We start from the raw sequence: 12,786 nt of genomic DNA, 5'->3' as shown, positions 1-12,786 counted from the left end.
TTGTGTATATGTTGAAGAAATGAGGTTCTTGAAGAACAAATTGTAGAATTCTTGTTGGTTGATTTGTTGATGCTTGGGGGTGAATTGATTCATGTTTTCGGGTTGTTTTTCGAGTTATATTGGTTGTATATTGACGGTCCAATTGATCCTAAGTGTTTGGGGAAAGAATTATGGAAGTTAGGGGAGTTTAGAGATGAAAAACGGAAGAAAAAAGTCGGAAGTTGCTGGGCAAAAAGGGTTGGGCGTCGCGCCTGCCAGAGCGCCACAAAAAACTTCTCTGAAGTTTGGCCTCTGGCTTGTCGCGCCAACCAGAGCACCAGCCAGGCTTCTCTGAAGTTTGAGGGCTGGCGCCCCGCGCCTCTCAGAGCACCAGGGACGCTAGTTCTCCATATTCGTTCCCCACCTTTTCGTACTTGTTCCTAAGCAATGTACCTACGTTTTCTAGTTGACTCCAAAACTCTAAGGTACATCTAAACATCATGAAATCATCCATAAACATGAGATCATGAGCCTTGAATCCATAATCCAATTCAAGGAAAGTTAAGATCAAAGTCAAAGAAGTTAAGAGTCAAGTCTAGAAGTTTAAGAAGCAAGTCAAAAGCAAAGTTCTTAAAGTTTTCAAGAGTCTTTATTAAACGTTTTAACTCGTTTTAACGCTCAAGTTTCAAGTTAAGCAAAGAGTAAAGAGTTGAGTTCATTTCTCAGAAAACTATTAGGGAACTAAGTATTCCCAAAGAGTCTATAAATGTTTTCACATTTGAGTAAGAAAAAAGGAACATCGATTCGAAGAGAGCTTTTAAGCTAAGTTTTGAGTAATTATCTCAAACCAAAGAAAGAAGTTATGATTTTAAAAACATATGAGCTAAAGTATATTTTGGGAGGTGTATTGAGCACCAATATAGGGATGCGAGTTCATATTAACTCAAGTCTCCATAAACCATGTAGCCATTATGGGTAGTAAATGATCATAATTTTTAGACGACTCCTTAAGATGCTTTTAGCATAGACTAGTGGATCCACTAAGTTAAGCGTTCTATGTGACGGCAAAGTATAGGACAGTTCTGGCAGCGTGGGCAAGACGTTGTATCACCACTTAGGCTCATAGTGGTGGTTGTCGGTTAGAGAATCTCCCACAAAAGTTATATTACTTTTATATTTAAGTAAAGTTGAGTTGTTATTGCTTTATCTTTAACAAACTAAGTTGTTTACACTGTTTTACAAGCTTTATATATATTGCATGTGTCTTATTGCTTTTTATTGAGTTCAGTTGTTCATCAGTTAAACAAAGCCACGGTAAGTGTTCCTTTGTACTCCTTCCAAGCTTAAGTTGTTGTTTAGCTTTCCAACTCGCATACTCGTACATTCAATGTACTGATGCCAGTTGGCCTGCATCTTATTATGATGCAGACACAGGTAACCAGGATCAGCATCCAGCACGCCATTGATCCAGTTGAGCACTCCAGAGTCAGTGGTGAGCCTCATTGCATTCTGGAGGACTGTTATTTCGCTTTCCTAGTTTTGCTTTATTAGGATGTTGTGGGATCTGTCCCAACATCCATCTCAGTATTATAGAGGCTTAATAGACAGTCAGATAGTTAGTTTTGAGTCTTTCAGCTATGTATTTGCAGATACTTTGTTTTGAGACATAAGTTGCCATTTTGGCTAAGATGTTATCATTTAAACTATTACTTGAGTTTATTTTGTTGAGTTAAGTCTTCCGCTGAGTTAAGTAAGCCAGGCCAAGGGTTCGTTTGGGTCAGCAATGGTCTTCGAGTACCGGCCACGTCCAGGGTGTAGGCTCGGAGCGTGACATAATAGAAGGGGAAAATGATTGACACGTGTAGAGATCACGTTTCTAGGTACATGGGCAACCTTTAATGGTAGAAAAAACTAAAAATTAACCTTCTCATGCAAGAACTCCATTAGAACCCTCTTTTCAACTTTCGTTATGGTTAGGAAGTGAGAAGAAATGTTTTTATGGGTTAAAACGTTGAGTAGCCTACATACCACATTTTTTAGCCGACCCAGGTCGCGACCCGAATTCTTCCCAGACAATCCACAGTAAAACCCTCATAACTGTTTACTCGATGTCGGTTAGATATGGGGTTTTATGCGTTGCAAACTAGACTCATAGGCCTTCGATTTGATAGGTTATGGGCCTTGTAAAACTTTATATATTGGGAGAGAACATCCAAGACATTTAACCCAAAGTTAAGAAAAATTTATTAGAGAAACTTCAATAACTTTTGCCGACCTTAGTTTCGCCAATTTTCTTGACTTCAAAACTTAACATACGACCATTGTGCTATTATAATACCTCGTAGCACATTATTCTTAGCATGTTAGACACTCATAGGATTATACCCAAGGTATGGTATAAGTTAATCCTTTCAAACGGGCGAAGTGCTCCCCGAGCCATTTCTTTTATCCCGAATTTTTTTGAGGGGTCCCTTTGACCTAAAACTTTAGTTTAGTTCCTTGATATTGCCAACCATTTGCAATCTTAATCTCCAATGTACTATACCAAGTTAGATACACCTCATATAACCACGCCATACTACGCCACACATATTATGCAAGAATAGAGAAAAAAAGTATGGGATCTTACAGCTCCTTTCAAAACCATGATTGCATATATTCATTCATTAAGACACTTACTTATCTAAGCATCCAAATCATGATTTTATTCATATGTGAGAAAACCTTTCACAAATCATTGACACTTTGTCTTAAAATCATCCTTTAGTCATAAATAATTACTTTCATCATAACTTCATAATCATAGTTCATATTCATAAAATAGACATAGTAATGAGTTCATTTGAAATCAACTGAAAATAATGTAATCGAGTTAAATCATGCATAGTAAGATTGAATATGAATAATTGAATCAAAATAAATTGAACTCCTGGAGAATAACATGAAACCCTAAAAAAAATGGGTGAAATTGGATTAGAGATTGGGATTCTTTTGGAATCCAATGGATGAAAGGGATCCATTGGTGAATTCTCACATACATTGGGTAATCAAAGCCCTAGCAATGGAGGGAGAAACCTTGAAGCTCTTGAAACCCTAGCTTTGCCTTGAGAAAAAATTAGAGAAGAAGACTTGGGGGAATTCGAGGGATTTGAGTGAATGAGATGGAATAAGCTAAGTTTGAAGATTAAATTCAATTATAGGGGTAGTTATATGGCCAAAATGACATAGTTTAGGGGTTAGATGGGTAGAAACAGACCAAAACACCCTTATTAAAAAATGGTCGGATGACTCCTACGGTTTGAACCTATGGATTATAGGAATTTTTATGTTCCATCCTAGCCATTCGTAGGGTCAACTACTGGAACCTAAAACTTTGAACAATTCCTACGATTAGCTTTTACGAGTTGTCAACTTTTCTACAATCCGTAGACCTCTTCCGTAGAAACCAATTTACTTTAAAAAATCCTTAAAGTCCAACCACTTTCCAAAGGCACCCTTTCTACGGTCTTAACATGAACTCATATGACCCGTAGGTCTTTTCGTAAAGCTAAGTCCATAATTTCACCAAGTCTGGAACCATTTCTACGGCCCGTAGAGGTTCCTACGGTTCGTCCTGTCTATTCATAGATTGTCATCAAAGACTTGGTATTTTCCAAAACCCTAGCTCAGTTTCACGAGAGCCTCCTACGACCCACAGAGATTTCTACGAACCATAGATAGGCTTCATAGAAACTCACCAGTACACTTTTTCTGCAACTTTTCCCTTTCCAACTCAACTTCCAATTTCTGAGGTGTTACAATACCCTTGATCTTATGCTTATACGAGACTTAAAAGTCGAGTGAGGTGTCCTAATTGGAAATGACCAAAATACAATTAATGAGACAAACTCGGATGCATTTTTCACCTAGGAACAAAAGGGGTGCATTGTGGGGCTCATTGCAGACACTGGGAGTCACCCCACAGGCTCCATCGCAGACCTAGGATGATTTTCAGCTTCTAAAGTTTAGTTTGGTGATAGGTGTGACACCTCAGAGTAGTCCTTAGTAAAATGGGCATAACTTCTTTCTCCCATATCGGATTGACATATGGTTTGTTGTGTTTGAAACTAGACTCGTATACCTTTAATTGTATAGATTATGGGCCACATAACCCTTATTATAGAAGATATGACTATTTGAAGTTGACCCTTATTTGAACTTACACGATAACTTAATAAGTAGGGAAGTGTTGAACTCGACTTAGTACTAGAGGTTCCTTATGACCCTAATTCACATCTAATACACTTACCACATTTAGAAATTGACCCTAACCCTAAGCACAATTAGGAAATCATCCGGTCTAGGCCTACACACGTACAAAAATGGTTCGAATCTTAGAGTAGAATTTGCAGTGTGTTACACTATTATTCTCCCAATATTCATCGCGTCTTTGGGCCACATTCCCTTTTCTTCTTCTTTCATGACTTAGTTTTTTTCTTCTCTAACAACAACTATGATATCTCATAGGATGTTTTTTTTCGATGCCTCTATGCTAATTCCTTTTCTAATTTCACTCTGATGTCATATGCTCCTTTTGTCCTACGCCGCGACATGTACATGATCATAACATTCCAATACAATCATGAAATAATGATTAGCTAGTAAATAGTAGAAAATGGTAAATAACTAACTACATTTAAAAATTTGTATTTATATTGGGGTTACATTTATCATGTGTTAGTGCTATAATATCCATAACCATACAAGACAACAAATTTTAATTAATTCCCCCTAAAAGAATATTTGTTGTTCTCTTACCCTCTTGGTATTAGATGCCATGCATGATATATTGCTCAACATGCAAGGATAATATTGTCCATTAACATTCTATAAACGTACAAGGAATAGAGTTCAACAACTTGGCGTGTAACCATAGGACTTGTCTTGTGTGGATGGATAAGGCGATGCGAACACAAAGCTAAGTGGAAGTATGAAAAAGAAAGGAAAAAAAAAAGGAAGATAAAAAATATAAAGTCATTTTCATGCTGAGTGGAAGTATACTTTTCTGCCCTTTATTATTTTTATCATAAGATGAGAATATGTTCATTTAATAATTTAAAGTATTTATTTTTCTTTTATTATTTGGATGTAGACATAAATTGGATAGAGAGATAACAGACCGTGGCAGCAGACATTTTCTACCACCACCATATTCCTTTCATCTTTGCTTTTACAGATTCTTTATGAGTTTATATGAACCAAAACTCTTTTGTTTTTTTTTTTCTTTTTGGTTACATAACAAAATTCTTAATTATTGACTGGCTATCCAAAAGTTGTGCTACTTGAATAAAAATTAGCTTGTAATTTTCATATTAAGGACACATCCAAGATTCTTTGTCTGGGGTTGTTTTTTGCTTTATCCTGGTGTAATTACTTTGGAGAATCTTGATTTGGCCCATTGTTTTTGAGCTTAACTTGGTAATAATCAAATTTGGAATCTTTGGGATGGGATCCCTTGATTCTTTCTTTGGTTTTTTGCTGTTTCTTATCTTGTTCATGAATTCTGGCATTCCCCTAATTTGAAGGAAGATAGCATCAAATTCTAACTTTTCACCTTCTTTATTCCTCTCATCACATCTTCTTAACTAAAGTTTGAACCTTTACTGATGTTAGGTTCAGTAGACTGCTAATTCTTGAAAAGGGGTTTGTGTTTGATGTGTTCCAGAGTAGTTGGATGAGTTTGTTTCATGTTATTGGGTTTGGTTTGAAATTGGGGAGCCTACTTTTGACTCTATGTTGCTGGTTTCTGTCTCTGATTTTTTCCATGAATGGTGAAGTTATGACTAGCAGCAAGACTTTGCTTGGTGACGGAGAGCACATAGTGAAGAAATTGTGGGAGTTGAGTGCTAAGATTTATTATTGTTACCCTCAGTATGTTGGAAATAGGAAAGTGGGAAACAAGTGGTGGAGGAAGCTTTTGATAGTATGGTTATTATTTTGGATTGTTGTTTCTTTTTCAGTCTTGTGGTATATGAACTCTAAAGCTGTTGAAAAGAGAAAAGAAACACTTACAAGTATGTGTGATGAGAGAGCTAGGATGTTACAAGATCAGTTTAATGTTAGTATGAACCATGTGCAGGCCATGTCCATTCTCATCTCAACTTTCCACCATGCCCGGAATCCTTCTGCTATTGATCAGGTCAAAATTACTCATCTTTTCAATTCAAGGACTATACTTGGTTTAAACCCCTCCTCCCATCAATGATTTTTCACATATTTATGTGTTTCCCATCAATATGCCTTTGAATAATGAACTCTAAAACCATAAATTCTTGTGCTTTGTCATGAACCTTTTTTGAACTTTTTATGTTGAACTCCATACTCCTGTTTTTAATAGAATAAAAGTGAACTGTCTAATTTTTTGCTGTTTAATGAAGTCTTCTAGGTATTCTTAGTTTACATTGAGCCTAAAGAACCAACTTAATTAGTAATCTTTCAATTTAATTCACTAAAATACCGAAAAACTATGTTCGTGCAGTGTACTTTTGCAAGCTATACAGAAAGAACAGCATTTGAGAGGCCTCTTACTAGTGGGGTGGCATATGCAGTAAGAGTGCTCCACTCAGAAAGAAAAGAGTTTGAGAAGCGACACGGTTGGAGTATTAAGAGAATGGATACACGTGAACCAACTCCAGTTCACAAAGACAATGAGTATGATAGAGATGGCTTGGAGCCATCTCCAATTCAGGCAGAATATGCCCCTGTTATTTTTGCACAGGATACGATAGCACATGTAATTTCTGTTGATATGCTCTCTGGAAAGGTAACTTCTTTATTTAGGTTCCCAAGTGTTTATTGAATGTACAGTATTAAATATCTAAATTTCTAGCATTTTACTTTCTGCTATTCACACACACCGACATACATACAAAGGGAAGTACAGAGCAAGACCCTTACAATTGATTGTGCCTAACAGGAAGATCGCGAGAATGTTTTACGCGCGAGGGAATCAGGAAAGGGTGTCCTCACAGCTCCCTTCAGGCTACTTAAAACAAATCACCTTGGGGTGATAAAGACATTTGCAGTTTACAAAACTGATCTTCCTTCCAATGCAACTCCAAATGAAAGGATCCAAGCAACTGACGGGTATGCCATTTGATTTTATGCAATCACTCACTGTGTAACCAACTTTTTGAATATGTTGCCCCTTCATAGTGGGAAAAGAATCTCAGAACTGCACGAGAAAGACAAAAGATAATAAACTTGTTCAACCTTTAAGAATTCACATTCTACGAGTAAGCTAATATTCTGGAATACTTATTAAATAGGAGTTCATGAAGAGGATCGTAAACTAATGACTTCTCAAGACCTAAGTATGTTACCAAATTTTACAAATATTTTGACGCTTCTTCCCTTTCCAAGCAGGTACCTTGGTGGAGTACTTGACATTGAATCACTTGTAGAGAAGCTTCTTCAGCAGCTTGCAAGCAAACAAACTATCCTTGTAAACGTCTATGATATGACTAATATCTCCCACCCTATTAGCATGTATGGTTCAAATGTGTCGAGTGATGGTCTGGAGCATGTCAGTGCCCTCAACTTTGGGGATCCATTTAGAAGGCATGAGATGCGTTGCAGGTGATTATGTTCTTTCATATCATTGGATGTTTTCTGTTTCAACTTCATCTTGTGGCCTAGCTTCCATGTTGCTGATTGTGATATTTTGTTTGATGGAAGCATTTGTGCAGCTATTATTATTTAGTTGAATGAGGTGTCCTTGATTTTTTTAAAGCAAGCTTACTTACTAATAAAGCGGCAAGAAGCACCTTTTTTTGTGTATGATCATGATTCCTGTCATTTTAGGCTTTTTCTATTCGCTTAATTAGATATCCACACTAAAGATTAGAGAAGTCTCCAGAGAATTGAATCCACTGGGATTGGTATTCGTTTTTGCAGATTCAAACAGAAACCACCATGGCCTTGGCTAGCCATCACAACTGCAACAGGAATCCTCATAATTGCATTGCTTATAGGGCAAATATTTCATGCAACCATCAACAGAATCGCCAAAGTTGAGGATGATTATCATGAGATGATGATGCTGAAAAAACGTGCAGAGGCTGCTGATGTTGCAAAATCACAGGTATATACAACTTTTCTTAGTTCGCTTAATACTTTTATTGAACACTTGTTATGGGATATGTTCTAAACTGACCTCTATCTTGTAGTTTCTTGCTACTGTTTCCCATGAGATCAGGACCCCCATGAACGGTGTTCTTGGTGAGTCTAAAAATATTCGTTTTGCTGCATCACTACTCTTAGTATATATCAGAGTGATTACGATAAACATATATACACTTGTTTCACAGGCATGCTTCATATGCTTACGGACACCAATCTAGATGTGACACAACAAGATTATGTCAGCACTGCTCAGGCCAGTGGTAAAGCTTTAGTTTCACTCATAAATGAGGTTTTGGACCAAGCAAAGATTGAATCTGGTAAGCTTGAGCTTGACGCAGTTTGTTTTGACGTGAGAGCTACTCTGGATGAGGTTCTGTCACTCTTTTCAGGGAAATCTCAAGAAAAAGGAGTGGAGGTAGTCCACAACTTAGACTTTCCATTTATTACTGTCTTGTTTTTCCTATTGTGTGATCTAATTAGCCTTTTCTCTGGAGAGCAGTTGGCAGGTTACATCTCTGATAAGGTTCCTGATGTGCTCATTGGTGACCCTGGACGGTTTCGTCAGATTATCACCAACTTGGTGGGAAACTCTATCAAAGTAAGTTCACTTATCTCTTAGACTTTGGTCCCAGAAAATATAGCAGCGACAGAGCTTGAAATTAGCTAGAAGCGAAAGCAGAACGCTACCCTGTAGCCGAGAGTTTGGGGGGGAGGGGGGGAGAGGAGGAAGTAATTAATGCAATTGATAATGTGCTTGTCTGTTCTGCTAATTCATTTATCAAAGTTGCGCCAGATTTTGTTAAGTCTGTTATCTTGGTTATATATTCACTCACTTTGATGACGATATATAAGGTCCTACATCAAGGATAAGTCTATGTATACTTGATATGATTCATTCTAGTCGACCTCAACTCGCTTGGGACTGGGGTGTAATTGTTATTGTTGTATTCAGGGTATAAAGGCATCCAAAGGATTCTCTTAAGGTGTTGGGATACCTAATTTTATTGGTTTTAGCTTGAATGGTTAGATTTTGTGACAAGGTATCAGCCCCAACTTTTGGTAAACCTATTTTCTCACGTGCAAATGTGCATTCAAGTCTGGAGTGTTGGAGATATGGAATGACTCATATCAAGTATGTAAGGCGATAAGAGTAAGGAGGTTGTCACAGATATACAATGACTCATGTTGATCTTAGATCTATAAGGACAAGAAAGAGTTTTGGTGATATATAAAATCAAGAATTGCATATATAAGGGGTTAGTTGTGGGTACTCCGCCCACTAAAGGATTTGGTTTGGATGATCACTTTTCACACTCTCTAAAGTATAATATCTTTTTGCAGTTCACTGAAAAAGGCCATATATTTGTGACTGTCCATCTTGTCGAGGAAGTGACCGAGTCAGCTGAGGAGTTCAAGGTGAATTCATTGTTTAAGAGCACTTTGAGTGGATTGCCTGTAGCCGATAAACGACAGAGCTGGAGAAGTTTCATGGGTTTCAATCAAGAAGGATCTTCTTTCACATCTTCCTCATTGGACCAGATTACTCTAATGGTTTCAGTAGAAGACACTGGTGTTGGAATTCCTTTAGATGCTCAATCTCGTATATTCACCCCGTTCATGCAGGTTGGTCCTTCTATTGCTCGCATCCATGGAGGAACTGGTATTGGACTTAGCATAAGCAAATGTTTGGTACAGCTTATGAAAGGTGAAATTGGATTTGTAAGTTTGCCAAAGATTGGATCCACCTTTACTTTTACTGCTGTTTTCACCAATGGCCGTAATAATTGGAATGAGAAGAAGAGCCAGCAAATAAACAATCAATCGAACTCTATCTCTTCAGATTTCCATGGCATGAGAGCCTTAATTGTTGACCCAAGAACTGTCCGTGCAAGGGTCTCACAGTATCACATGAAACGACTTGGAGTACATACTGAAGTGGTCTCAGATTTGAATCATGGTTTGTCTTATGTAAGAACTGAAAATGGAGTTACGAATATGATCCTCATTGAACAGGAGATCTGGGATACTGATTCGGGAAAGTCAAGTCTCTTTGTCAAAATCTTAAGAAAGTTCAATACTAGTAGTTCTCCCAAACTTTTCATATTAGCCAATTCTATAAATTCTAGCCGAGTGGGTGTCTCAGTCAATGGTTTTCCTACTCCATTTATCATCATGAAGCCATTAAGGGAAAGTATGCTTGCCGCATCACTCCAACGTGCCATGGGTGTTGGTAACAAAGGAAATTGTACAAATGGAGAGCTCTCCGGTCTCTCTCTTTCCAAGCTCCTTCAAGGGAGAAAAATTTTGATTGTAGATGACAACAACGTGAACCTTAGAGTAGCTGCTGCTGCACTGAAGAAGTATGGTGCTGATGTCGTCTGCACAGACAGTGGGAAAAAAGCACTCACTTTTCTACAACCACCTCATCAATTCGATGCCTGTTTCATGGATATTCAGATGCCAGAAATGGATGGGTATGTCTCTTAAGACAAACTATAATTTCTACCACTGTTTGACAAATTTAATCGCTTTTAAGCTGACAGTAACACTATAAATTAAATTACAGGTTTCAAGCTACAAAAATAATCCGCGAAATGGAATCTGATATCAATAGCCGTATCAAACTTGGGCAACTTCCTCCTGAAGCATACGGAAACATTTCAAGCTGGAAAGTACCCATTCTGGCCATGACCGCTGACGTAATTCAAGCTACAAATGAACAGTGTCAAAAATGTGGAATGGATGGTTATGTTTCGAAGCCATTTGAAGCTGAGCAGCTTTATGAAGAAGTATCACGCTTTTTCCAGATCAAGCCAACTCAGAATACCTGAAGAACATTCCTGATGAATTCTTATGATCAACCTCGAGTAGAAATGCCATAGACTTCATGGTGCCTCAAGGTCGTTCACATTTTCTTTTTTTCCAACTGTGAGTTCTCTATGTCCGAAGCATGATTACTTCTGCAGGTTAGAATACTTGTTCAAAATCTCGATGTCCACCACTTGGATTCCAATGCATTCTTTTTCAGGGAAGGAATCTCTGAAATGTACTTAAAACTTGAAGGATTGCTTTTGATCTCGCATCTTCCAAGCTTGAGGAGCGGAGGACGACTTGTGCTTCTCTCATCAAGAAAGAAATATTATAATCCTTTAGATTTCTTAAGCTTCTTAGAATGGATGTTGCCTGCAGTTACCATAGAAAGTGGTTATATAGTTTATATAGCAACAAACATTGTTTGTAACAGAAATATGTTTTCATGTATATATTCTCAAATCCTATAAGGCACATAGGGAAGTAGTCATAATAGGTGAAAAAAAGGTTTAGTTCAGTCGGTCATAGTTGGCATAAACATAGGGACAGCAAACAGCTGAGTTTGCTTCTTCTTTTTTTTCCCATTGTGTATAGTAGAAAGAACAAGTTTGATGTAGGGACATTTTGATATCAAGTGTAAAAGTAAGTTACAATTATTTGCATATGTATATAGTTTATCTGAACTCAGTCAATATTTGTGGAGCCAAATTGTGACCCATTTTGTACAGTAAATGCAACTTATTGACAATAAGAGTTTGTTGCCTTATGTAGATGGGTCACAAGTGTCCAACAGTCACGTTTTAGGTAGGACAGGGATTTACTAACTACCAACTCTACAATTTGCAACCACTTGGCGTTATACTCCACCCACTTTCTTATGGAGAGATAATTCCTACTAGGCAAATTCCTTGTTTTTGCTGGAAAGGGATTTTCGAACTTGAGACCTCCAACGTGAAAGTCTCAAGCCCAAACCATTGGACCACCACGAAGGGTAAAAAAAAGGTTGTACTCAGCCCTTCTATCAAGGGTATTTACCATAGTCTAAAATTATTTATTATTTATATCTACAGCATGACTAAACATAGAAATTGAGTTCCCACATCATGTACAGTGTGTTTGGTGACATTCAAAAGACTTTGTTGGTAATATAATATAAACTATTTCCTAGCTTTAAAATCAACCAAGTCGATATGTCCGAGTGGTTAAGGAGACAGACTTGAAATCTGTTGGGCTTCGCCCGCGCAGGTTCGAACCCTGCTGTCGACGTTTTACTTTTTTTTGTTTGTTATTAAATTTTTAATCTATATTTTATTAAATGAATCGTCTCTCAATATTTTTTAGAAATTATTAATTAATTATATTTATAATATTGACTCCTAAACGTCCTGAAAAATTAGAAGTCAAATATGCCCCTAAACTATTCGAAAAGGTCTAGATATACCCTCCGTTTAAAGTTTAGCTCACTCATGGCCTCGCCGTCCAACTTTTGATCTAAATATGCCCTTATGGGCGTTAGTTGGTTTGCTGGACATATCCAGCTCATTTTCCATTTCTTTAAATGCCACATGGAATTGTCATGTCATTTTGACTTTACCACATGACATTTATATAAAAATTGAAAGGGATCAATTATTCCCCTAAAAAATCCGAACCCATAAACACCTAATCCGACCCATAAACTACCCGACCCGTTGTCAATAATTTTGTTTAAATTTTTATTTTTTTCGATAAATCCCGAAAATGAGTAATTGATTAATAAAAAATAAGAAAAATATAAAATTAACCCCAAAAATTCACAAATAAATATTGTAACCTTAAATTCAACAATTTCAA

At 37.2% G+C, this 12,786-nt stretch overlaps 1 protein-coding gene and 1 non-coding gene across 3 annotated transcripts; both read left to right on the top strand.

The window, feature by feature from the left end:
* The first annotated feature begins 5,111 nt into the window (after positions 1-5,111).
* Positions 5,112-11,645, top strand: LOC102587294 (histidine kinase 3). 2 transcript variants are annotated; one of them, XR_001474022.1, is made up of 11 exons: positions 5,112-6,157; positions 6,497-6,781; positions 6,935-7,104; positions 7,384-7,596; positions 7,915-8,101; positions 8,187-8,238; positions 8,328-8,557; positions 8,642-8,740; positions 9,484-10,616; positions 10,709-11,070; positions 11,171-11,645. XR_001474022.1 is itself a non-coding variant. In XM_006352114.2 (10 exons), the coding sequence occupies exons 1-10, from the start codon at positions 5,693-5,695 to the stop codon at positions 10,971-10,973; spliced, it is 3,099 nt and encodes a 1,032-aa protein (XP_006352176.1). In that variant the 5' UTR covers positions 5,112-5,692; the 3' UTR covers positions 10,974-11,645. The 2 variants fall into 2 exon arrangements, 1 of the variants encoding a protein (XP_006352176.1); XM_006352114.2 differs by having other exon boundaries at positions 10,709-11,645.
* A 492-nt stretch (positions 11,646-12,137) lies between these two features.
* On the top strand, positions 12,138-12,219 carry TRNAS-UGA (transfer RNA serine (anticodon UGA)). The gene has a single exon. It is a non-coding gene; the product is annotated as a tRNA-Ser (tRNA).
* The last annotated feature ends 567 nt before the right edge of the window (positions 12,220-12,786 follow it).

This window comes from Solanum tuberosum, unplaced genomic scaffold (genome assembly GCF_000226075.1).
Source record: "Solanum tuberosum cultivar DM 1-3 516 R44 unplaced genomic scaffold, SolTub_3.0 scf00145, whole genome shotgun sequence".
NCBI lineage: Eukaryota > Viridiplantae > Streptophyta > Magnoliopsida > Solanales > Solanaceae > Solanum > Solanum tuberosum.
This window is presented reverse-complemented; position numbering and strand designations above follow the sequence as displayed.